Genomic DNA, 27932 nt, shown 5'->3' with positions numbered 1-27932 from the left:
TAATTAGACACTTTCAGAAGAGGAGAGGGCTACGACATGCGAAGAGAGAAGGCTGTGCTAGGGAAATGACTTGGTAATTTTAAAAGCACTTTGCAAGTGAACAGAAATAATTTTGGAAATAAAAAAACACTGGAAGTAAATACTAAAATACTTGATTTTTCTGTGCTTTTACTTGTATTTTTTAAGTTGGTGATAGGGTCTCTTTTTTTTCATTTGTCTAATTGCAAAAAAACTTTTGGTTGATAGCTGCAAAATTGGATTCACAGAGTAAACACTTCATTTTGGGAATGTTTTGAACGTTTTAGTGACTCTATCACTAGTTTAAAGAATATTCTAAAAAGGCTCATCTGCAAAGTAAAAGGCTAATGCTTACCCCTCCCTCTGGTCATAATGCCGATCTCTTCTGTCTTCAAGAGCTATACTGGCTGGAACATCTTTAGCATCCTGCACATTCTTGGTGGTCTGGAATGCCTGCTGCATGCTGTGCTTCCTTCTTCTGCCCCTCATGTCATTATTTCCTCTGGTGACATAGGGGCTGGCGCAAGGACAACACTGCACAGGGACCTGACATCGGACACTCCTGGAAGCGTGGGATGCTGAAGACATTTCAGCCCAGTTAGTCCTGGGAAGAGATCCAATAAGAGTGTTTACTGAATAGTATTAATAGTGCATTCGAAACTTTCACTTGTTGCCTGCAATTTCTCTTTAAAGTGTATGAAATCCCTAACAGTGAACTTTGGTCTGTTAAATATATAATGTAAAGTGTTTTGTTTCTATCTGTTGTAAAAGTTCAAAAATACCAGTAGATTTTTTGCCAGAAATCTTTTTTTGAATACTTCCTGTGCTTTCTGCCACTACACAAGGAAGGGTTATGGAGATGAGGAGGGGAAGTCTTTGTAATCCATCAGTAATGTAGGCAGGGCTGACACCATGTGCTCATGTGCTTTGGAATACAGAACCTTAAAATACCCTGTTGTCATGTTGAAGAGGAAGGCACCCTTCCTCAGATGCACACTATATTTCTAGCACATCAGCCTTTATTTTTCTGTACTTGCCCTGTGCTAAAAGATAAAACATGGGGAAATGTACATATATTGCTGAGATGTAGGAAATATGTTTTTGTATTTTTTTTTTTGCTTTTTATGCTGCATATATTTCAATATATTTTTCTGCCATCGACCTATGCTATGTTATCATAATGACTGAACATTCCATTTGAATTTGACTTGGCCTACTTTCATAAAAAGATTTTAATTGCTACAAGTGTTTATATATAACACTCAAACATATAACAGTCAAAGTTTCAAGTACCTTCCTTATTTTCTAATGCTAATCTTGCTTTTTCTTACACATTTCTAATCCTCTTCAAATTGTTTTTTCTTTTAGTCGGGCTATCAAGACAAATCAGGATCTTCTTCCGGAAACTCCATGGATCCATATCTTCTTCAATGATTTCTGGGGAACCTTGCTTACTCACAGTGGCAGCCATAAGTCCTACCGTCCACTATGCACTCTTTCTTTTCGCCTTAATTATACTTTTGGAGGGCTGGAGCCCTGGAGCTACCACCTTGTGAATATCCTCTTACATTCGGTTGTCACAGGCCTCTTCACAAACTTTTGTAAAGTCCTCTTCGGCAGTGGATGCTGGACACTCTTTGCCGGACTTCTTTTTGCTTCTCATCCAATTCACACAGAAGCTGTTGCTGGAATTGTAGGCCGGGCTGATGTGGGAGCTGGGCTCTTCTTTCTGCTTTCATTAATATGCTACGCAAAGCATTGTTCAACAAGGGGCTATTCTATCAGCAGCTGGTGCTGGATATTCGGTGCTGGATTATGTGCAGCCTGCAGCATGCTCTGGAAAGAGCAAGGAGTTACTGTATTGGCAGTGTCTGCCGTTTATGACATTTTTGTTTTCCACAAATTAAAAATAAATGAGGTTATCCCTACAATCTTTAAGGTGAGTTCACTTTGAAGAAACAATGACTGACTTTTCTTTTTTAACTTCCCTTCTCTCACTTTCTTACAATATGCCTTTGCCATCAACAGAGGACATGGCACGAGCTTCTGCCTCATGCTTGTGAATTTGAGATTTATTATATTATACCCATATTCACATATGAGTGGGAATGTTTTTGTTTGAAAAATACTATTGAGTCTCATAGTTGAGGTAGATAAAACACATAACCCTTATCAGGTCAGGAAATTAATAGAGGGGTGCATGGAAGGAGAATTAGAAGTGTAGACGACCCTCAAAAATTAGCTTGTCTGATTTTGCTTTCTTTTGGCCTGTTAAATATACCATTGATAATGTTTTGTTATTTCAATAAGTGCACAAAATTGTGCCAGAAATCTAGTCCGCTCATATCTTTCTGTGCACTCCGCACTGAACTCTCAAGCAATGTTGTCAGCCCTTAACGCTTCAGATTTGTGAACTACAGGACACCTGTGTTATGTTATGGAGTTGAGAAGATGGAGGTGTTCTGTAGTCCTAACATCCTGGCATAGTGTAAAAACACTGTTTCCCCATATATCCAGTATAGTAGGTGAGCCTATTCCTTACTGTTTGTAGGTTTAGATACACTTTAAAGGCAAAGGTTGGACTGTTTGGCTATTTTATGTCAAAGGCACATGCAAGTGAACAAAAATAATTCATGGCATTGAAAACGCTGCAAGCAAATACTTGATTTTTCTGTGCTTTTACCTGTAATATTTTTTTTAACTTGGTGACAGGGTCTCTTAAAAATATGTCTAAATGCATAAAACCTTTAGTTGCCAGTTGCAACATGGGATGAAATGACCCACAATTGTAAAACCTTTGGCACAATAAAATTGAATTTTACATTTTTTATTTGCAGTTATTTTATTTTTTTATTACAATTTTTAGTACATGTATAAGCAACTGCTGTCCTACACTGCAGACTTCTTTTGAGCCTTAAATCTCTGGGTGTTCTGTTATGCTGATCTCACACCTTAAAGGAACACTCCTTACCTAAATTTAGGTCCGAAACTAAACTGATCGGAGGCATCATTGGCCATTAGTGAGGTGCTGGAGGGGACTGGCTCCAGCTCTTCCTTAGGAGCCAAAGATGAGATGTGCGTAATAGAGTGCCTTTAGGTTTAAAGTGACACTAAACGCAAGGGTTCAATCCCAAAAATGCATTCAAGTACCCTATTACAAAATGTATCTTCTTTGTGTATCACACAGTTGTAGATCCTCAAATCATCTCTGAATTCCTGCTGACGCCTTCCTTCTGGAGGCTGGCAACTTTTGTTTCCCATGTTAAAGTAGCCACCACTCCAAGCTTGCTACAATGGGCTACAATCTCAATACAAATTAGTAAACTAAATGTGAGCTTGTAGTACATTACAGGAGCAAGCGGTGGCTACTTTACAACACACACAGGTACCATGGGGAACAGAAGTAGTCACCCTCCAGAAGAAAGGACATTGTCAGCAAAAATTCAGAGATGATTCAAGGATCTACAGCTGAGTGATACATAAATAAGATGCATTTTTGTTAATAGTTAAGGTACTTGAATGCATTTTTAAGATTTAGTGTCTTTTTAGTGCTTCTGGGTCAATTTGTAGGGTATTGAGGAGCATGTGCAGGCACCTTATTTCATTCAGTTATTTTAGTAGGTTTAATGGAAACCTTTCCAAACACAAAAATGGAGGCAACCATAGCTGATTTCCCATTCTGCAATTGCCAGTTGCCTGGCTGTCATACTAACTCTCTTAGTTTAATACTTATACATTGACTTATTAAGCTCAGATAAGTATATCTGTGATGGGCCAGTGACGGAGAAAGTATTAAAAGCAGAGGGGTCAACATAAGATTTGGGCAATTAGCATTTTTCTAGTCAGTCCTGCTGACTCTCAACTTGGAAACTGCCAGAAAATTACAATATTAAAACAGCCCCAATGCTTAATCACTGTGGGGGAATCAAGACTAAGGAAATGACTGTGCATGCCTGCAGCAGAATATTGTCAGAGGAACATTACTTTGCATTTCTATATAAGCACATCTTTGCACATAGGGTAGTTTGAATTAGTCATAAGTGAAACCAGTTGGCCCAAGTCTGCTCCTAAACTGTGACTGCCACCCCCTCCTTCCGACCCAATAAGTGGCGGCAGTTGCGGCAGGGGCATTCCCCACCCCTTTGTGACGTATAGCTGCAAGGTGTTCCTCTTTGCAGCTAAATAGATTGGGAGTAGGGAGTCGCAGTCAGTTTTGAGTGGGCTTGGGCGAACTTAGGCGAACTGGGTTTGAACCAAAGCATCCTCACCACTAGTCATATTCACCAATCACCAATAGGGAATACTCTGGCATAATTTTGATAATTTTAACGACTGCAGAAAAAAAGGTTTTATTCCTGAGGTTTCTTTTTGTAACATTTAAGCCACTCAGGATATGTGTAGGCATTGGAGTTTCATATGCATGGCTTTTTTGGATGAGACACTGAAACCTGTTTTTAGTGTGTGTTCACATATGCGACCTACTGTACTGGTCTCCCTTGTGCATTCAAGGAGGTGACAAAAAGCACACTGTATGAGCTAAAGCATGCAGGTGTCTTGCTGCTGACCACAACTCTCCTGATCGACAAAGACCAAAATGTGTTTGTGAATACTAAAAACAGATGAGCAGTGTGGCCGGCTGCTATTTTCCTGAAAGAACATGTAGAATGAGTGTAGGAATTAAAGAGTGTCAATCCTTAATCAAACTATCTTTGTGAGACTCCCAAACAGAGGCTGCCCTTGCCACATACTGGTACTGATGCAGTGCTGCTAAACCTATTCAGCGTCACTGTGAGTGATGTCACTGTGCTGAAGCTAGTTACAGCCCGGGATTCAGAGGATGTCGGCTTTAATTTGAGTCTTCTCATCCATGTGATTTTCTTTGACAGATTCATTTTGAGTCTTTCATTGAGGGTCTGTGCAGTGTAATACTACCATATGTGCTTTTCAATCATTTGTTAAACTGCTGTCTCAGTCTTCCCACAGCACAAAATTACAAATCAAGTTGGAGATTGTGAGTACCACTGCTATCCATCATTTTGTAATCTATTGCCCCCTGTAATCAGTGTTTCAGGCTCCAAGTGGCATGCTGCTGTGTCCTCCAATCGATTCTTCAATTCTTATGGGCTTAGGAAAAAAAAAAAACACTTAGCGCTTCTCACTCCCTCCATTACTACCAGTGACAACTGCAATCCCCTTTGTTTTTTAGAAGGCTTTAGAATTTTCTAGCAAATCCTTCTTCTTTTGCAGAACGGGTTAATTATCTTCTTAATTCTCTTCTGGCCTCGATTCTCTTCTATCCTGGCTGTGTCCTTAGTAATCCCCCTTTCCTGCCGGCCCTTATCTTGGATCTCTCCCAATCATTTCTACACCATGCCCAAAGCCAAAATTCAATGCTAACATCTGGCTAAACATTTAGCCTGTTTGTTTTCTCTATTGATTAATTTTAATTGTCATAGTTCGGCATGTAGCTCAGAGGGCAAAACGTGGATTTAATGTTCCTGACATACATTTTACTATGGCTTTATCTGACACGCAACATTTTTTCTACGTGGCAAAGGTGAGATGGACTAATGCGTTCATTTATTTGCCTAGAAAGCTTGTTTGTTAGACTGATGCTTGGTTTATACTGCCATAATTTGGAACACAGGAAAAATGGTAAAAGCATCTAAATCAGACCTTCTAACACTCCATCTCTGCTGCCTCTGTAACTGATTTGGCCGTCCGTGGTGAAGTCTGAGCTTCAGTTTGTTCAAAGGAAAATATGCACAATCATATTTGCTAGTGTGGCCCTAACATGAACTTAGTCAGCCTTTAAGGTTGACAGTCTAGTGATTATGAGCAGAGATGGTCTAATATTAATTCTGACTGCAAATGTAATGTGCAAACATCAGTTTCTGAAAGCCTCAACCCATAACAGTCAATGAAAAGATAATTCTCTAATAATTTGTGTCCCCAGTAACCATGTCACCGGGACAGGAAGTAAGGAAACATTTCCAGGAGACCCACATACAGGAACACTTTCTTTTTAGCAGAGTAGGGAAAGTCACGAAAACCACTGTCAAGTTTGTTTTTTTTTGCTTTCTGTATCCTACCATGGTTACAAAGTTGCCATCGGGACAGAAAGTGACTACAAAAAAAAAAAAATTGTGACGTTGGTACAAACTTTTTTTCCCCTCCTATAGATGCAACTTACAGTTGAACCACTTGAGTCCCAGGTGCTGTTTTAAAATGGCACAGAGACAGCGGCTATCCATCCCAGTCATGGTGGTCCAGCTGGCTGGAACTTCTGGCTTTCAGTGCTCTTGGGCTTCAGCTATTGCTACACAACACTCTATAGACGTGCTTGTAGTAGATCACTGTAAACACAATGCTTACTCATTGTGTTTACACTGGAAGTGATGTAACGTCACGGACAGAGCTGAGGTAGCCATTGTTACGGCCTTTCTCTGCAGCAGCAGATAATGCATATAGTGATGCATATATTAAAATAACTAGAAAATTCCCTCCACAGATTTATCCTGACTTCCCAACAATGAAGTCTAATGGTCTGACATTTGCATTTACTGTGTAAGCATCAAATGCTCATGTTAGTGAGCGTCATTCAGAATTTTAATTGCAAATCTGTAGAAAAAGGTCACCGATGTGCAAATTTGCATCCTTGTCAATTCAACTTGATCTTTTCTGAAGGTCTGTTTTAAACACAGCATTTTACTGTGCAGCTAGTGTCCACTGAACTTGCTTTGTATTTGGAGTGTACAAACTACACTTCATTCTGGTCCCCACACAGAAGCATGGTGTACTGCGCCGTTGTATGTTGACCTGCATTGCCATCCACTGAGCTGCAGAAAAATACAACTATGTCTGCATTTGTTTTTGCAGTGCACCACACTGCACATCACGTCTGTGTTGCAGTGTAAACGTGGAACATAGAAAACAATGATTCTCTGTTTGCCCTTGCGGAGAGCTGCATTTTTCTACTGCAGAAAAACGCAGATCTCTGCACAAGTGTGAACGGACCCTGAATGTTAAATGTTGTTGAGGAACTACAGGATAAATAATGTATGATATCTGTTAGGGTAGACTACAAAACCTAAAACATATTAGTTGAAGAATCAAGAAATTGCTGAAATGGGTACAAAAAATACTGTTGGACTCAAAGGTGTTCTAAGGAGAAAAGGGTCAAGGCACAATACCTGCCTGTTCACCTAAAATGCGCAGGGTAACCCAATCATAATTGTCTCTCATCCTACTACCAAATTAGTATTCGTCATTGCTTTCTTAATGAATATGCTCAGTAGTGTTTACGGTTTTATTTTTATTATTGAAATCTTCTATTGGAATATCTAAAATAATATATAGCGAGTCATGCCTTTTGCTTACCATACTTGTATTTTACTTAATCAGGTAGAGAAAAAGTCAATAAGTAATGACAGGTCTTGCTGTGCATTACCAGCTCGTTGTCATCAGTCTCATACTATCTGCAAGAGAAAGAGTTGACATGCCCTTGGTTTTTGTAATTTGCTTGATCCAAGGCTCTCTTTTACCCAGATGGTTACTGTGTGCTCTGTTGGTCTGATTATTGCTGTCATCTTTCACAAAGCCATATGTTTCTCTGTCAGTGGATTTGTGCTGGTGTGTGTGGCATGTGTATACATGTTGTTTTATTGTTAATCAAACAACCATCTGAAGTGTAGGGCAAAAAAATAAAACCATAATTATGATCCTGTTTTACTTGTACATCATTGGTTTGAGTATTGCAGTATATGGAATATCTGAAGTGTTTATACCCTGACTAGGAAATGTTTAAGACTTACAATTCCATATTTTAATATGTTAGTTACATTAAAAGACAAGTCTTAAAGGGCACCATATCATAGTAATTAAACGGCAACAGAGTTTTAAAGCAAGCCCTCACTCGCCTCACTAGCTGTATGTACTTTGAAGTAAATCATTCTCAAAGATTCTCAATGATTATAACTAAGACTAAAGTTGATTTGTTCACATTAGAAGGCCGGCAGGCTAAAAATATCTGCTGCCACAGAAAAGAGCTAACCGTTCTGTGCCTTTTTCTTAACTTAAAATTAATTCCTCAACAATGCCTCTAGTTATATTGATAAATTAAAGTGTTTTTACTCATTGTTCAGAATAAGTAAATGGACATGGGTTTACGTTGAAATTTACAGCTGATGCTGAAATCCAGCTAACTTACAGTGCCTTGACCAGGCCATTCCAAGGCATTTAAATGTGTCCCTTTAAACCACTCCAGTGTAGCTTTAGCAGTATATTTTTGGTCATTATCCTGCTGGACGGTGAATCTCCAACCCAAATCTCAATTCTGTGGCAGACTGAAAAAGGTTTTCTTCAATGATTGCACTGTATTTACTGCCTTCCATCCCTCTTGATTCCCGACACGTTTTCAGTCCCTGCTAATGAAAAGTATCCCTACAGCATGATGCCACCACCAAGTATTACTGTGTGGTTAGTGTTCTCAGCGAAATGAGAAGTGTGAGGTTTGCGCCACAAATGGTGTTTCCCATCATGGCCAGAAAGCCCAGTTTTAGCCTCATCTGACCAAAGAGTCTTCTTGTGTATGGGGAGTCTGCAACATGCTGCTTGGCAAACTCCAGACGTTCTTATTTTTTTAATTTAGCGATGGCTTTTTTTTCTGGCTACTCTTTCATAAAGTGCTACTCTGTGGTGCATGCAGTTGAAAGTGATGCTATGAAGAGATATTCCGATCTTCACTGTGGATATTTGCAGCTTCTTAAGTGTTACCTGTGTGGTTTTGTATTGAATCTCTGATTAATGCCCTTCAATCACGCAGCTGGGTGGATCTCGACAGTAATGCCGGGATCCGTCCCGGCTGCGTCAGTCTCAGTATACCGCGAACTGTAGCTCGTGGTATACTGAGCTTTGGGTCATGGGAGGACGCTAGTATATGTCTTCCCGTGACCCTTAGGAGAACTATGGGGAAAAACACTTACCCCATAGTTTTCCTTTAATTGTTAAAATAGTGTCGCCTTAGCTCTCCAAGATTACTAGATTTTTTAAATTATTATTATTGTATTCTTCTTATCCAAACTGTCCAATCTAATGCCACAGTGCTACTAGATGATGCTCAATAAACTGCCATATCATAAAGGTGCTGTTAGGACTACATTTAACAAACCTAAAGGCGTTAATTCAGTGATTCTCAACCTGTGTAACCTCAGGACCCACATTTGTCTTTGGTCATTAAGTCGCGACCCATCGCACTGCAATGGAATGCACGGAATTAAAGTACTGCATGTTCCAGTGCGGCCGTACGAGCTGTGGGTGGGAGGTGCGTTTAGGGGGAACCATTCAAATGAATGGCAACCCAATACACCTCCCATACCAGAATGTATGGTAGGTGCAGTTGCATGGTACAGTGCGTTAATCCTAGTTTGAACGGGCCCTCAAAAACACTGACATACATACACAACCACAGACACAATCTGCTGAACTGTGACTGAGCTCCATCCATATGTGCATTGCATGTACAGTTCCCTTATGCTCCCTGTAGAGGTGCCAGCAGCCAGAATGTGATGTCGATCAGGTCCAAGCACCTCTATACAGCACATGAGTGAGCTGTAAGCAAAGCACATACGTATGGAGCTCCCTCGCAGCCATAGCCCCATCCCATCTCACCTCAAGCTGATACTCTGCACCATTTGAATGCATATTTTGAATGTCTGCTTGGTGTGAGAACTGACAGTGTTCTGCTAGGGGGAGGCAGAGGAGCCTCTGGCCTAAAAAAGTGGAAGGCATGTGGCGACCCACTGAACACTAGGTCACGACCCCGTTTTGGGTCACAACCCACCAGTTGAGAACCAAGACTTTAATTGACCTTTATCCTTTGCAGCAACCCAGAAAGTGTGTCAGCAATTATCCCTGAGCTCAGGATAAAGTCATACGTAGGTCACTGGTTGGCTTTGCTTGTCACTTGGAATTGTTAATTTACTGGTTCTAGATTGCTGCTATGTTGTGTGGTCAGGTTAAATGCAGATAGGTACTGATAAATGTGGTATAACAGTTACCTGATCGAGGCAATTTTTATTTGTGGATGGCATCAGACTGCAGCAGACTCCCTATGCCAACTCATCTCTTGGGAAACAGGGATGGCCTGAAATATGTCGATGGTGTCTGGCTGCAATTTTTTATTCTTGCCTGCATTCACATAAACATGTGCACTGATGCAAACGGTGTTTGGTTTTTAGAAACCACTTTGAAATGAGAGCTCTTCGGTGAGGTGTGACCTCTGAAGATAGTGGGCGGTAGAGATGTTTGTGGGTGGTGCCTCTGTTGATTCTGGGCAGGAGAAGTCTTCTGTTTTGTGGTGCCTTTAATGACTGTGGGCGGAAGAGGTCTCCTGTGGGGTGGTACCTCTGAATGTGGGTGGGAGGGATCTTATGTGGTATGGTGCCTCTGATGATTGTGGGCAGGAGAGGTCTTCTATGGGGTGCTGCCTCTGATGATTGTGGGCAGGAGTGGTCTTTTGTGTAGTGGTGCCTCTGATTGTGGGCAGGAGAGATCTTGTGGTATGGTGCTTCGGATGATTGTGGGCAGGAGTGGTCTTTTGTTTAGTGGTGTCTCTGATTGTGGGCAGGAGAGATCTTTTGTGACATGTGGTGCTGATAATTATGGATGTGAGAGATCTTCTGTGAGTTGTTGCCTTTGATGATTGGTGGCTGCTTTAGTACAGTAGTTTTTCATCAAGATTTCTAGGCTTGTAGATCTCTCTGAAGGAGCCCAGTCTTATTGCATCTGGTGTTTCTTTTTCACCTTTTATTTATACTGTTTAAGATCTGTGTATACAGTGTGATGAGAGTAAACACCGTTAAGACACAGATGACATTGGACTGTAAACCTTGTGATTTTTAATTAATGTAAAAGTAGGAGACTCTGCAGCTAAATGTTCTCATAATAATGTTTAAAAGTGCAATGGCATGCACTTGTCACAAAATCCCCCAAGGTGGTGATGAGGATTGATAGTACATTGTGAGGTTAATGTATTGCTAATGTATTTGTACTTCAGTGTAGAGTTCTAGGCAAGCAGTGCCTTAAGGAATATTTATACATATCTAGATGGAGCTATGATTTATGCACATAGATAATCGAATCAGTAGAATCACCAATTCAGCAATGTGTCATACTGACTGAATACACCCCGAATATTTCCATATAGATTTTTCTAACCTCCTAAGGATCACATAAGTTAGGAATCCAGGCAATTCCCATTCATGAATGTATAGGTTTCTCTGACAAATTGCAAATCATCATGTGCATATTTGAAGGTAAAATAAAAATGCAATTCGCTTGGTTTTGAAAAGATTTGCTCATCATTATTTATATAGAGTTATATAAAGTACATAAGCCATTTATATCTGTTCATGTGTGGCTACCATGCTGACCCTACAGCTTCAATACCTTCTGTGGTTTTAACTTCACTGGCTGCATTCTTGTTCCAGGTCTGTTTAATGCCAAATATTAAAGCCAGAGGAAATGATCTGTTAAAGTGTAATATTCAGAGGATCAGCAGTTGAAGACTACATATTTCTCTCTTGACACCATTAATCAATCACTATTAATGCAACCATGATCCACCTATCTCGAAGCAATCAAAATATAATTGTTTTTTATCTATTAAATGGCTGAGAAACATGATTGACAATCCATTTTCATTGTATTTTTTCATAATACAGTGACATAATACAATAATAAAATGTTTTTAATTGGTTGCACTGAGCAAAAAGAACAGTTTTCCTTTCAGGTGACCCAACCATTTGACTGACAACTTGGGTCCTCTTTGTTAATGGCCAAGACAAAGGCCATCAGCTGGACAGACCACAAATTTGGTCACTCACCCCTTCTGAGTCTTAGGCATCCCATGCATCCGAACTGGCTAATGCTTTGACCCTCAGGGTAAGAAATCCATGGGAACAGAGGATGAGGCTTTGTCTCTGACCTGCCAAGAAATATAGTTTTAGTCATGGTATTTGATACCCTACATGACAATGGCAACCTTTTCGAGTAGGGGACCTTAACTAGCTAGAGCTTCATGTATCCCAAAATTTAGTACCTGTGGGTCGAAGCACCTCTGCTGTTCAAGCCTAATCCTTTTGCAACTACTTGCTCCTGTGATGGACTACAATCTCAATACAAATTCGTAAACTAAATGTGAGATTGAAGTCCATCACGGGAGCGAGCTTGAACCCTCCAGAAGGAAGGACAGAGTCAGCACAAATTCAGAGATGATTCGAGGATCTACAGACGAGTGGCTACACAAGTTACATTTAGGTTAATATTTGAGGTACTTGAATGCATTTTTAAGATTTAACTCCTGAGTTTAGTGTCACTTTTAGGAAGTAGGGCGTAAGAGACTGCATTGGGACTAGTCAAGGGGATTGTCCAACCAGGGTGCAGTGCCTTAGCTGTCCTGGTATTTGGCACTTCTAGACATGCATCCACTTCAGCCATTGCATGGTTGCTCAAAGCCTGAAAGACTAAACAACTAAGACTCTTTACCCCAAGGATCTATTCCTATGGCAGGCCAGGGCATCGTACCAGGTGAAACTGGCTACCGCATTTATTGTGGCCCATTCACCTTAGACTTATATAGCATGGGTGTGTCCATTCCCACCAATAATAAAGTTGTAGATTAGTATGTATGGGCCTTTGGGGATTGGGAAGAGTGGATTGATGGGGAATGGAAAGTACTGGTAGAAAGAATGGGAGCTAATACTAAATATGGTATTAATGCAATGATGTCACAGGGAACTTAAGGGAGATGCTTTCCCACAGTTCCCTGCACAAAATACACTTTTCTCTGGCTCGCAGCCACCTTCTCGGTGGTGATAGTGATGAAGGGATGGGAGAACTGCATTTATTATTACTATTATTATACAGGATTTATATAGCGCCAACAGTTTGTGCAGCGCTTTACAATATAAGGAAGGCATTACAATCGCAATACAATTCAAGACAAGATGGTAAGGAGGGCCCTGCCCGTGAGGGCTTGCAATCTAAAAGGGATACATCTGCATCTGACTTTTCGTCCAATAATCCATTGGTAACCCATTACATAGTGTGGAGTCTGGAACTAATAATTGGAAATGATGAACCCATTACATAGTGTGGAGTCTGGAACTAATAATTGGAAATGATGAACCCATTACATAGTGTGGAGTCTGGAACTAATAATTGGAAATGATGAACCCATTACATAGTGTGGAGTCTGGAACTAATAATTGGAAATGATAAACCTGGCTATTAGCAATATCTCGAAAAAGAAAAAAAGTTAATTACTATAGTTTCTAAAAATTCATTTCACATTAAGGTCCCCGAGTACATTTTGATAGCAATATTGTGTGCAGACAAGCCATGACATGCATGAAGGCATTTCATAGAACAAAACGTTTTTGTTTTTTCTCTCTCTCTTTCAAAAGATGAAGTGTGTGGTCTGCAAAAAAATCAAAGTTTTTAAGGGTTTATATTACATTTAATTCTAATGTATATCCAGTTTACCACATAATTATGAGGAGAACTGTCTATTAAATGTTAACATTACCACAACAAAGGACATAAAGATAGGACTATGTAACACAAGTATAAAATCTGCTATTTGTATTGGTGATTTATTTAAAGTGTATGCAAAGGCAAAATAAGATAAAACGTCATCAGAACAAGAGGTGAAGGTAAATCCTTCAATGAAGACATACACAGACAGCATGAATAACTTAGTGGGGGCTTTAACCCTTCCCTACTTTATAAAAAAAAGTTTTTGCTATATATATACACTTTAAACATTAATTTGTAATGACACAACTGCATTCACATCAGAAAAAAAATCATAATTTTAGCAATAAACAATGCTGTTTGTAAATGCAACAAAACAGTTACACAATTTAGATGCAAAAAAGAAACCATCAAACTCAACCTAAAAGAAAAAAAACTAATCCTGAATAGCAGGCAGACTTAAAACCTGGTCCCAATTGCTTCAATGGGAAAAATCTACTACTTCCTGATGCAATGTTATTTCTTACAATTATTAGTATTTTTTTTTAAACAGTTCCTGTGGATGGCTATTCTACATTTTCAAAGCTTTTAAAGAACCCTTTCTATATGCAGAGGATAAAACTTGTTCAACAACCAACAATCAACTGGTTCAACAAAAAACAATTTTTACTTTTAGTGAACTTATTTTCCTAAATCGCCTTTTTCACAATGGCAACTCAATTAAGTTCAGTTATTCTTTCCTCTTAGCTGAGGTCCTCAATGCCCTTATTCATTCAGATACCCTTTTCAGTAGTATAACATCCTTGTTATAAACTAGTACCCAAAACTAAACTGAATTATTAGAGTCTTTGTATAGGGGCAAGGTTTTGTCTCTCTCTTTCTCAGGCTATGCCTTTTTTAATTTAGGAAAATACCTTCCTTGCTCTAGAACAGGGGTGTAAAATGTAAACTTACTAAGAGCCATGCCTAGGGTTGTGGATAAAATAAGGGGCCAGACATAAAGAGGAAAAAAGGAAATTAACCCTGCTACAAAGCTCGGGCCCATTAATCATTATATGACATCCTTGGGGTCCTTTGTGTAAGGGCATTACAAGTGCCAGCAGTTCCTGTCCATTAAATAGACAGGGACCGGTGACACTTGTAGTGCCCTTGCACACAGGACACCAGGCCCATCATATAATGATTATGACTGTCCTGTGTGTGAGGGTACTACAGGTGTTAGCAGTCCTTGTCTATTATATGAAACTCCTGTGTATGAGGTCACATTTAATGGACAGGAACTGCTGACACTTGTAGTGGCCTCAGTCCCAAATATCCCAGCGGGATTTACCAGTAGCTGCTAAGACCAGAGGCGTAGAGGAACGTGCTGGTGATAAGAAATCCAGGATGGGAGGTGCAGGTGAGAAGAAACCTGCAGACAAGGAGGGAGGTGCCGAGGAGAAAGTGGAGGTGCGGGGTTCTCAGAGGGTGGCCGGCTGAGTTGCTGCTCATGTTCTATTAAATCAGATTCTTAATGTAGACTTGTTTTCCATGTTCTTGGCTCCCTTTTTGTTTAGAAATCCAGTGGGTGGAATCAGATTGGTTGCACTGGAACTCATACATTTTTTCCTTTTCCTTCCTGTTACTATTCCACTTCACATTTCTCCTATTAAAATAATCCCATGCAGAGACACTCTTGCATGTAGAGGTGCTTGCTCTCTGTCTAGGATCTTACTTTTTGTTTTTCCCTATATCCTTATTTTTACAAGAACATTGATATATGATGTTATAAAGTGGTAACTGCTGAGAACCCATTAAGAGTGATTATGGTAGTATACGCAAAGCTCTTGTTGAGAGACATTTATTCTCCTGATTTAATACCTCAAACTTTATTGGTGATAGTTTACTATTAAGAGTTTGAGAGAACCAAGGTTTATTGTTGCCCTTGTGTTACCTTTATTTCCATGGATTACATAAAGGTGTGAGCAGCTTGTTTTCACAGCTGCACAACATTTGCTTTTGTTGAGTCCAAAATTTCGACTGTCTTTATTAAATGGAAGCTTATTCATTGCCAAGTGCAATAACCCAATAGTAACCAACCAGGGTTCACTCTGGTTGGCAAAAGGTTTCATGCAAATGTGTTCTTCAATAGCTACAATATATATATGTAACACACCTTATGTGCATTAGTTGCCTTCGCAAAACCATCACTGGGTCAACTGATGCAAAACCATCACACAATCACTGGGCTGCACAAAATCTTTGTAAGACTGTGGGAGGGATCCACCAGCCCCACTACTCCAGGCTGACTGCAGAAAACTACAAAAGGAAGGTGGATTCAAGACCGGTCACCATGCACCAAGAGAGAATAGCAGTGATGGGTATTTATTACAGGAGGTTTCACAGAGGCAAAGTGCAACAAAGATGTACGCATTGGCTATTGTGTTAAGACAATATTTGTTTAGTTCAGCTTTAAGTCCGACCAGTACAAGTTGTATTATGATGGTTTGCTCTGAGTATGGCATTTCCACTAGTAATTTGTATTGAATGAGTCTAGTAAAAGAAATGATGGATCACTTTAAAAAAATAGTTTGTTTTTAGTACAGACAGCAAAGTTAAGAAATATTCCAGCCTCAGAAACCCATTGAAAAGATATTTCATTTCCAAATGTGTTGCCTGTCTCAGATAATTGGTGGTTTCTTAACTACCTAAGAAAGCACAGATAAAATTGTACTTCCACCCAAAACTTATTATGTTTTTAGTAGATACTGGAAGACGTAGGTGGACAGGAACAGTTGGCATTAATGGCAGGGAGATGTAGCTTTTGGAGTACCGAGGAAATATAAAAGCCAGGTTCTGGCTGAGCCAAATAACTGTACAAGGTTACATTCTGCATCTCTGCAGACAATGTTTTCACCATTCATTATTCAGGATACTGGCTTATAATTGAAAAAAAATACTATCATTTAATATTTGCATGAGAACTAATTATAACTTATTAAGAATGGGTAGTCTTTCATTTACAAAAGGTTCTCAATATAAACTGAGAAATTGCACAGTAATAAAAATATACCAAAAACCTAATTATAAGTGCGTTGCTTATGCAAGATTTCATCTGTATTTCCCGGGGAAGAAAAAGGTATTTAAAGCTGAAATCTGGGCATTGATTTATTTAATAATCTGTTTTTGTTATGCTGCTAGTGTAAATACCTGAATTTTAATTGGCATTCCCTATACAGTATCACTCAGCATATAAAGAGCGCGTCCGGACTAGGGTGTGCTGTGAGCTGAGGGGCGACTCATTAGTGTTCTGCTGCTCTTTCGCTGTCAATTTAGGCTGGGAGCAGGGAAATTACACCCCTGTATTTCTTAAGAGAACTATAGCCCAACTTTTTTTTTTGCCATAGTTCTCTTTTAGGGTCACAGGAGAACATATACTAATGTCATACTGTGACCCAAAACTCAGCATATACAACATTGTCGAGATCCAACCCGCTACCTGATTGACAGTGGCTCTGCCCGCCCCCCTGCCCTGTCTGTCCCTCCAGTCAGCGCTGGAGGAACGGAGAGGGGAGGGGGAGAATCCTTGCTGGTAGAGGTGACGAATCCCTGCTGGTAGAGGTGACTGATAGTCACCACTCTCTGCAGGGAGAAGATCGGGAACTGAGCAATCACATACTGCTGATCAATAGAGCTGACGAGTGACAGCTTCAGTGCCACATGTTGACTCTAATTATAGGGATGAGTGAATTTTACTTTCCCCATAATTCTCCTTTAACTGTATGTGGTGTGGGCCATGTGCTGTGTGAGGAGGCTGTGTAACTCTCGGGAATGGCTGGCCAGAAATGCATATCCTTTGTGCAGTACAAAATCTCCCATACAGTAATACCTTGTGTTCCGCAAGACAAGCAAACATTTCTGAAAAATTTTGCCTTGATATACGAGCGATGTCTTGCAATACGAGCAAAATTTTGTAGAAAAGCATCACCCGAATAAGGCTGTAGCAGTGTGAGCGATTAATCTGTTTAATGACAATGCAATGTCACATTTCTGCAAAATCCTCAAAAGGAGGCAACAGCGAGTGCCATTGGATAGATTCCTCATTAAGGTTTCACGAAATGAAAAAGATTCCATTGAGCCAAGAGATAGCAGTGATTTCATTAGTGATTGTGAAAGTCATCCTACACAATAATCCTCCTCTCTCTTGTCTCCCTCACACCAACCAGGTACCTGTAATTGGTTTATTTTTCTTTGTATTTTGTATTATATTACAGTACAGTACTGGTAATTTATTTTTATATGAATATTTTTGGGTTGTGGAATGAGTTTCCATTATCTCCTGTGGGGAAATTCGCTTTGATATACAAGCACTTTGGATTACAAGCATGCTTCCGGAACGAATTATGCTCGTAAACCAAGGTATTCCTATATATGCATTTAGATGTTTGCCTGGAGATTAGCTTGAGGGGAACATTTCACACATCTGCGTTCGGGCTGCGCTGGTCGTTTTTTTTTTCCAGTGCAGCTCCAACGCAAGACGAGGCAATTTTCCTTGTTATGGATGGGTTTGGTTCACACCACCGCATTGGGGCGGTGTGCACTTAAAGTACGGCATGCAATACTTTTTCTTTTTTTTTTAGGTGCACCGAAGTGAGACATGGTACAGCCACATCACACCACTGTGAGCCCACAGAACTGAATAAAATGTCACTTGTGACACTTCAATAAAGTTCTAACAGAAAAAAAATACAGCACGATGCCTCCCAATCTAGCCCATCCGCACTGTCTGGGTACACACTCAACCACACAACTGCTCGTGTGAACGTACCATTTAGGACAGTAGCAAGCAACATAAGCAAAAAATACCTGTCCTGTTTAATTTATGTGTTATAATAACTACTGTGTGTGTGTGTATATTAATTTGGGATGCACCGATATATCGGCCTCCGAAAATGGCACTTTTAGCTAAATGCCGAAAGTGCCATTTTCCTGCCAAAACATCGGCACATCCGTGATTTATTTCCTCCCTGCTGGGCGCTGCTCTGTATCCCAGCGGGGAGGAGAAAAAGTGACAGCTGGCCAGGCGCTGCGGGACAAGAGCGCTGTGAGCGGCCGGTGTCTCTCCTCCCACACCGCTCGACCGTCTATCACAATGCGGCAGAGCGGTGTGGGGACGGAGACGGCGCTGTCACAAGAGGCTGGGCTCTCCTCACGCACCACTCACTCAGCCTCCTGTGACAGTGTGTGTCAGAGAGGAGAGCAGGCTACATACACTCAGCGATCAGTGATCTCTGAGTGTTTGCAGATAATTGAGGATATGGTATGGTTAATATATCCTCAATTATGAATAAATGGGAGTGATCTATATCCCCCCCATTCATTCATAATTGTGGTTATAGTAAACATACTATATTCTCAAGTTATCAATGATCAGGAACACTTCAATAAATAGAAATAAAATATTTAGTTTAAGTTAAAATAAAAACATTTTCGGTATTGGTTTAGTTTTCGGCCTGACAATTTTTTCTATTTCGGTTTCTTAAATTTCTACGGGGGGTGATACATATATCACCCACCGTTTTTAGCTAAATGTGTTCCCATTTCTTCCGAAATTTAAATTTGTGTCACTCTAGATCATTAACAAATATGATAAAATGTAATTCCCTGGCTACTGATCTTAGTAACTTGTATATCATTACTGGTATTAGGGGTCATTTAATATGTCATGTTATCTGGGAAATGCATTGCCTTTTTCCTGGTAATGTGTTGCCCTTTCTATAAGAGTATTCAGCTGAAAAGGATCTATAACGAACATGTTCTAGCCATGCATTGTACACTTCTTCTGGAGTATTGCAAGCATCAGTGAAGGCTAATGAATTTCCTTTCTCAATATGCTAAAAAGAACAGCAAAGATTAGGACACATTAGCCTTGCGTGATACAATAACAATCATCTCCTTGGTTCCTCTAAGCTAATCTTCTTCCATTTGCTGCCAATTATTAGGTCTACGTTGTTAATTGTGAAATATGGTAATGTACTAATTAATAGAATGAGCTAATCGGTACCTTTTGTGTGTTTTACCATAGTGTTAATTAACTCTGTTGATGATCTTTGGAACGCTGAATTCAGATAGTTGTTCTTTTGCATAGTTTAAATGTTGTCCACCTTCTTTCTATGGAATCATGGATTTTTGCCAAGCTAACTCTGTAGACACTGATAATAAGAAGGCTGTCTTCTAGGCTTTTCTGTACTAAATAAAGTTAAACATTACAAAAGGTTGTCAAATGGCAGATAATACCTTTGAAAGAAAATCAAGCTTTTATGTTTTATCCCCTTTTTCTTACAGTGATTTAAAATGTAGTTGCTACTAGCCCATAATATATGCTTTTAAAGTGATTTAATAGCATTTGACCTGTTTATTGCATTCAGGGCTGTAACCATCAGTTACAGCAGGGATAGACAGGTTAATATGGAATTCAGGAGACAGTCTGTTCAATCTATGAGGATTTTTTTTAGGAGTCGGCTCCATTGAACGAAACAAAAAAAAAAACCCTTGAATATTACTGCCAATCGTAAATTTTAAGGAACATTGGCTACCTGGCTTATAGGATCTGTTCAGTTACAGAAACCCATATGCAAATTTGCTAAGGCTCTACGACTTTAGCAACTTCTTAAAGGAGAACTATGAGATGAGTTATTTCCACTCATCTCATAGTTCTAGCCGACCTGTGACAATGAGACTGTCACAGGTCGGCTCAGTAGATCGGGAGGTGAGCGAACACATACCGGGTTCGCTCACCTCTCGATCCTGTCACGGCTCTTTGCCGTGACAGGGGGAGGGGCTGGATTCCCCTCTCCCCGCTCCGATCTGCCAGCGCTGACTGGCGGAACAGACGGGGGAGGGGGCGGGTACAGCTGGCTCTGCCTCTAGATGGGCAGAGCCAGCTGTCACTCACGCAGCTGGGCGGATCCCGTCATCTACGTCGGGATCCGCTCCGGCTGCGGCGTCTCAGTATACCGCGATCTGTAGCTCGTGGTATGCTGAGCTTAGGGTAACGGGAGGACGCTAGTTTGTGTCCTCCCGTTACCCTAAGGAGAACTGTGGGGAAAAACACTCACCCCATAGTTCTCCTTTTAAGAACAATTCAACTGTGTGCATTGATGGTCATTGATCTGTGTTGTATACATTATGATCCTCTAACACGGTTGTCCAGCAGCAGAACTAATAATAGCCACATTTACCATAGCAACCCTAATATGGGAATATGGGACACCATAAACATTGGTGGTCATAGTGGCTTCTATAATATTGGGGGCCAGTTCCTGATTACCACAAATGACAGTGACATCATATGCATATCTGCCCAGAAAAGCTGTTTAATTTACTGGAAATCCCAAATTGGACTTTTCTGGGGGCTTACTTTCTTTTCTGACCAGTGCTTACTTTTGCCTATGCTGTCTCCTGATGCTCTTCATCCCTTCTGTTGTAAGGGAGGGTGTAATGTTGACAACCAGATGTAGGTCACCGTGTCAGGGAGGAGAGAAGGACAGAGTGCCAGAATGGTCTTGTGTGAGTAGATATTGCAAGAGCCCATGGATCAGGGTAGGTGTGCTGTGTGTGGCAGATGCTTCATTCACCTGAAGGGTTAGTAGTAGATGCCACTCTTATGAGATGCACTGAGCACAGGACAGGTTGGGGCTACTTGTTTGCTGTAGAGACTGAGGGGTTGATTTACTAATCTTTTAAACACACCACGAACGTGTATACACCTCTGTAGTGTGTTCCCTCCCAGCATGATCTATGGGAGGAATCGAAACACCTTTGTAGTGTGTACACACCCAGCAGGTGTGTTGTGCAAAACCCTGCAATGAATTGCAAGGTAATGTGGTGTAAATTAGCTCTATGTTATGTAGCTTGCGTTGATGAATGCAGGAATGTAAATGCATGAGCTAACCATTTTTGTCTAAACTGTGAAGCAGCATTATATATGCATCATGTGCATGATTTTTCCATATATGGCATTAGTGGAAATATGCTTTTAGAGACTTTTTGGTTGATAAATACGTTTTGCTGTGTGAAAATCACACACACCTGGTGCGTGCGTGTGTTTAGGTTAGTAAATCACCCCCTGAGACTTGTGTCCTGTACTATGTAAGCAGGGCTGGCAGGGATTTCTTCTATATTAGATATTAACATAAAGTGTTTATGAGATTAAGGAATTTTTTTATCCACTGTTCATTAATATTGATATTAAGTATTTATGAATTACCCTATATTATATCTGTGTAGCTTTATGTTCACATCTTCTTTGGGGATTACCTTATTGTTATACATGTGTGATATTATAAAGGTGTAATGGACAACAGCTAGTTAACATGCATATAAACTCAACCAATAAAATGTCATATAAGCTTGTTATACTGATAAAAGTAATAGTGTGGTCTGAATTTTTATGTTTAATATAACTTTTAAAATAAAGTTTGTTTAAAATTAACAGAACAAATGTTTCCTTTTAGCTGTTTAAAGGAGAATTATGGGTAGAGTAAATTCACTCATCCCCATAATTAGAGCTGATGTGTGGCACTGAAGTTGTCACACGTCGGCTCTATAGACCGGGAAATGAGCGATCACACACCGCCGATCGCTCATTTCCCAATCTTGTCCCTGGAGAGCGGTGGCTCTCCCCTCCTCCCCTCTCCGTTTCTCCAGTGCTGACTAGAGGGATGGACAGGGCAGGGGGCGGGCACAGCTGGCTCTGCTTTTAGAAAGGCAGAGACAGCTGTCAATCAGCCAGAGGGGTGGATCCCGACAATCGGGATCCGTCCCTGGTGAAGTGTGGCTCTGCGCTGTCAGTATATAGTGGGCTGCCCGCTATATGCTGAGTTTTGGGTCGAAGAAGGACATAACATATGTCCTCCTGCGATCCTTGAGAGAACTATGGCCAAAAAAGTTTGGCCCATAGTTCTTATAACTATGTATGTTTCAGCTACTTTTATAGTCTTATGCAGGTTGCACAGTGCTGGCTCCTTAGTTTTTAAGGGCTGTATCTCTCTGTGTTAGTTACTTAACATGTATTAAGGTTATTAGATGAGCTTTGCAGCCAGGTGTCTTTTAGGAGGTAGATCCTGTATTTCTCTTACAACAGGTTTCTTATAATGCTGATAATTCAAGCAGCACCATTTCAAATTGTTTGTTAGCACAAACATTCTGAAACGCATTGTACATGGTTGTGTGACTTTCTGACTCTCACAAAGTAAATAAATGAAGATATCATACTGAGCAAATTTCCTTTATTGGGGATCTGGATCAGGTAGTGTTAAGGGATCAGATCCATCTTCCTTATGCGCTGGTACAACACCAGATTACTGAAGACAGGACTTCTATCCAAGTTGAGACTATGTTCTGGCTCTTTCAGCATCCCACTCCACCCTGACATGTAACCTTGCAGTGTCAGAGACTTAATGGACAATATAAACTCTAACACTGGACTGTTAAATTGCAGTGGTTCATGAACAGCATGTCCAGATTGAAGCATTGCCTAGAACTGACTCGAACAGAGCTCAATACCTTGTGTACAGCTCACACTTCGGATACAGCTTTTCTCCAAGTCCACAAAAATTGATATGAATACTATCACCAGTACTTGCAGGTGTAATTACCACAAGACACTTGACAGATTCACTTTAGATAGTCTAGGTATCAATGTTTGTTATTAAAAATTCACTTTACTTTCATCTGAAATTTACCCATTTTTCACAACATTGAGTTGGAAAAATGTTTGAATCTTGGGGAAAGTTTGCTAAATAGACCCCTATAATTTGTTCTCTTTTGCAAAGTTACGAAAATGTAAATTTATAGCTTCCATATTGGATAATAAAAATGTGTGCCAAATCTTTTCTGCTGATCCATTAAAATAATCAAAACTATTACAATGTGAACCTCTATTTAGTAATAAGTTAAACTGTTTCATTCATAATTACCATGCTTAAACTGAGCTACTGGGCTGAGTAGTCTGTTTCCAGTGCCAGGCTTACTTAATAAGGCAAAGTGCAAATGCAGTAACCCATAGCTGAGAAGTGGACAAATCCCTGGAATCAGGTACCAATTATTTTTAGCTTTCACCTAGCATTTTTGCAATTTTTCCCCCCAACTATTGTCAGTTGAAAGGTTTCTTTCTTGGCTCCTTAAAACTTCCTTTTGAATCCTAGCATGAACTTGCTGGTTGCTGAATCCTACATTGATTTGTCCATCCTTTGCCATTGGCAGCCAGGTTAAAAACCCTAAAATTTACTGATCCTAAATAACTAAATTATGCTTGGCAAGATTTGCATTGCTTTGTTACAGAAATCTGTTAAAGTTATACTCCACAAGACTGATGTTAGTCCATAAGCGCTCATGCAGCACGGATGTAATATACGCTGCTTTCACATCCATGCGGTGTACAGTTTTATATGGATCTGAATGCATCAGTATTTCATACTACGGTCCTATTCACACAATTGTGTTTTAGTCCAAAGTGTAAAGCAAAACAAGAAACATGTGTGTCCATCATTTGATTTTGCCAATATTTTACACAATATAGTTGTAAAACTTTGTATGAACCTTTACATTAAGGTTCGTAAATGGACATTGCCATATGCGTCGCCAACACAGTGGGGAGATGTAAATATAAACAATGTGTAGCTGGTGTCGGCAGTACAGAATCAGTTCCACCTTCAGTCATGAATGACTAAAGGTCAAGGCCATTCTGCGGTGCTGCCTACACGTTGTTGATGTTTATATCTGCCTCAGCCCTGAGTTACTTGAGTTATCCATTAGGTATTGAGGGGTGCAGGGCCAAAATTACCTCAGCCTTCAGTCATTCACAGTGACCTAAGACTGAAGTCCTTCTGTGCCTGCATCACCGCCACTGCCTAGTAATTGGCTGATTCAAGTCATTCAGGGCTGAGTGACAACCAAGTATAAACCCATACAAGCTTCCCATATGCATCTCAGCTCTAAGCATGTGTATGTCCATATGAGTTTAGATGCACATCGGACTACTTTTCTGCCAGCTAAAATTCATATTCAATTTGCATGAGGCCTAAACTTTTTTGAGGTGCACTGGAAATGTAAAAATTAGGATGTTGTCTTTTATTGAAACTAGGGATGCACTGTTACTGTTTTTTCGGTATCGAGTACCGGTTTTTTTTTTTTTGGTACTTACCGATACCGGAAGTCACATTAAGGAAGCCAGGCGGCGTTTAATAACTCGCCACCTGGCTTCCTGATTAGCCGAGAAGCCAGGCGGCGTGTAAAGACTGGCCACCCTGCTTCCCGATCAGCAGGAAAGCTGTCTCCATGCTCCCTCGTCACAAGGGGACAAGGAAGCATGGAGCCGGCTTTCTGGCCAATCAGGAAGCCGGGCGCCGTTTAATGACGTGTTGCCCGGCTTCCTGGTCGAGAAGCTGGCCAATTAGGAAGCCGGGCAACGCGTCATTACACGGCGCCCGGCTTCCTGATTGGCTGGGAAGCCGGCTCTATGCTCCCTCGTCACCAGGTGACAGGGGAGCATGAAGCCGGCTTTCTGGCCAATCGGAAAGCCAGGGGGTGTGTAATGACACGCTGCCTGGCTTCCTGATACCGGAAGCTAAAGTATCCGGCTAGGCATCGGAGCATTTGGGCGAATACGAGTACTCTCCCAAATTACTCGCCATCGATACTAGTATTGATATCGGTGCATGCCTAATTGAAACTGTTACATCTCCTTACACAATAGGTTTTATCGTAGTTTTGCTTTGTGCCTTACACTGTGATGGCTGTGCATTTCAGTGTGTACTTTTTAAAGCTGAAGTTTAATCTGCTTACATTTTGCATTCCCCGGTTTCTCCTGATCGCCCTTGTCAGCATGCAAACACAATTATTAAATAAAACCTTTCTGTTTTCCTTACATACCTTATTTCAGACCCAGTGACATCACATCTAGGTCTCTGTGCTTCTCTATGCAATGCAGGACAGATGTTTAGTTGAAAGGGGTGGCAGACGGATAGTAAGGCTATGTAGGAAAGTGCAAGATGATGCTGAACTTCCTTCAGTCAGAAAATAAGGCAGGCTCTATTTAACTGCTGCAGCTTCTAAAGCAAACTGTGAAAAGTGTGTAGTGAAATCTGAGAAAGCAATCTCTGTGCATGAGAGGAGCCTGTACAACTGTGCAAGACTGAAGGGAAGGCTGGATTTCAAATCTAAGCATTTTAAGTTGTGTTCTTCTGTCAGTGTGAAGAACACCAAGCCAATAGTCTTAAGTGTAGTAAAAATTCTGGATAACATTTCTTTGTGAGTGCTTTTCATGTTCCTTGCAATTATACATTCTTAAATGGCTTGCCTTGTGGCTTGGCCAGTGTCTTCAAATGTTAGCCAAGTAGCTTGAAAATATGCCATAGCTGACTGGTAAATTGAAGACATGTGAAGGGATATATTCCTCCTGTGGTGTGCTTTGTATGTATCATAGCTTTGTGTGTAAGAGATTAGGGCAACCTATAGTTCCCAAGCTGTCAAATAATTCAGTCTGACCTCACATTTCACTACTGCTGATATCTGTTATTCCTGTAAACGCCACATGAATCAAATCCACCCGCCTTTGCCAACTCGTGTTGGTGCATGTGTCAGTTAAAGAACAATTCTAGGCAATGGTCTACTAACAGCTATCTAGTAAACGCAGAAACTGTGCTTAAAGCAAACCTATGATTTTCCAATGCAGGGGAAAACTGGGTTGCTTAAAGTGATATGAAACCTTCATTTTTTATTTTTTTTATTCTTTTACTAGAAGACTGCATTTATATAGAAATTGTTTTGCTTTTTTTTTTTTTTTTTTAAATCCATCAGATCCTTATTTCCTAGTGAGTGAGCTCCTTTGCCCCTGCACGGGTGCCTCCATCAGCTAATTGGCTGCTGTGGAGGCACCCGTGCGTGCTCGTTCACAGCCATGCCCGCAAGTGGCTGTGTGCGTCCATAGACGCTGCGTATTTTGGTAACCATTGTCTTCAGTACAAAAAATTACTGGGAATTCCAATTGTTTTGGTTGTTAAAGGAACAGGAGGAGAGGGGAATCTTACCATAGGGGAAGCCTATTCTGTTGACAACTAAGAGGGGTAGAAAAAAACAACCCATTTCCCTTTCCCAGGATGTGAGAGAAAAACTTCCCGACAAGGACTCAGGATGCAGTAAAATTCCTGGCAGCAGTCTTAAAGCGGACCTTTACGCATATCTTTAAAATAATAACAAACACACCTTTAGAAATGTTTAGTAATGACAATCTACAAACACATACTTCTAGATAATTGCAGGCTTTGTATTCTTTGCATACATTATTTCTATTTTCTTCCTCAGTCTTCTGATAGTGGCCATGTTTACTAAGGGCAGATTACAAGCTCTCCTTTTACTTCTTTGATTTCTGGCACATGTGACTAGACATGTGACCAGGACATGTTACCATGCACATCATCATCTCAGGGGAGGAAAATGCCTTTCCCTGAGATCTTGTGAGATTACAGTTGAGATTTCCCAGCAATGCTTTGCTGATGACAAGGCAATCACAGTGTGCATTGCTTTGGCAAACTGAAGTCATTTGCACTTTTAAAGCAGGACGTGAACGCTCTACAAGTGTAAGTATTTCAAAATCACAGCATTTTACACCTGACATGTCTACACCATATGATCCACTGACCAGTCATTGACAAGCTGTACATTTTGAAGGACTTTTCTAATTTTTCTGTAGGATAAATACAATTTAGAGAGTCATATTTGCAGTATTCACTACTTAAATGTAGGGCTGCAGCTAACGATTATTTTCATAATCGATTAGTTGGCCGATTATTAAGTTCGATTAATCGGTTAATCGGATTAAAAAAAAAGGCTCCAGTGATGGACTACTAGTTTCTATTGCGATTGTAGTCCATCACAGGAGCAAGCTTGGCACGGTGGAAGTAAAAAAAAAGTGTGGTGTGCAATATAGTACATTATTATAGATCGGCGCAATGCAGAATACCAGCAGCTATAGAGGAATGCAGCAATAGTACATTATACTATAATGTACTATTGCTGGGATTTGTAGTCCTCTGTAGCTGGCGTTATTCTGCATTGCACTGTATATAATGTATTATTGCTGGGATCTGATGTATTCCTCTATAGCTGGCGTTATTCTGCATTGCGCTGTATATCATTTATTATCGCTGGGATTTGTAGTCCTCTACAGTGCGCTGTATAATGATAATACGGCGAAATGCAGTATACCACCAGCTATATAGGAATACAACAAATGCCAGCAATAGTACAACATTATACAATAATGTACTATTGCTGGGATATGTAGTCCTCTGTAAATGCTGGTATTCTGCATTGCGCTGTATAATGATTATACTGTG

The 27932-nt window shown here is 40.4% G+C and overlaps 1 protein-coding gene across 2 annotated transcripts in view; it reads left to right on the top strand.

The window, feature by feature from the left end:
• Positions 1–27932, top strand: part of TMTC2 (transmembrane and tetratricopeptide repeat containing 2) — a 257764-nt gene that overhangs the window by 94805 nt on the left and 135027 nt on the right. The window contains exon 2 of one of the 2 annotated variants that reach the window (XM_018552935.1): positions 1387–1957. The exons of the other annotated variant lie outside the window; for it this stretch is intronic. Within the exon in view, the coding sequence (XP_018408437.1) occupies positions 1387–1957 (571 nt within the window). The remainder of the gene's footprint in view (positions 1–1386; positions 1958–27932) is intronic. 2 annotated transcript variants of the gene reach the window in all.

This window comes from Nanorana parkeri, unplaced genomic scaffold, assembly GCF_000935625.1.
Source record: "Nanorana parkeri isolate BGI_ZX_2015 unplaced genomic scaffold, ASM93562v1 scaffold101, whole genome shotgun sequence".
Classification (NCBI taxonomy): domain Eukaryota; kingdom Metazoa; phylum Chordata; class Amphibia; order Anura; family Dicroglossidae; genus Nanorana; species Nanorana parkeri.
This window is presented reverse-complemented; position numbering and strand designations above follow the sequence as displayed.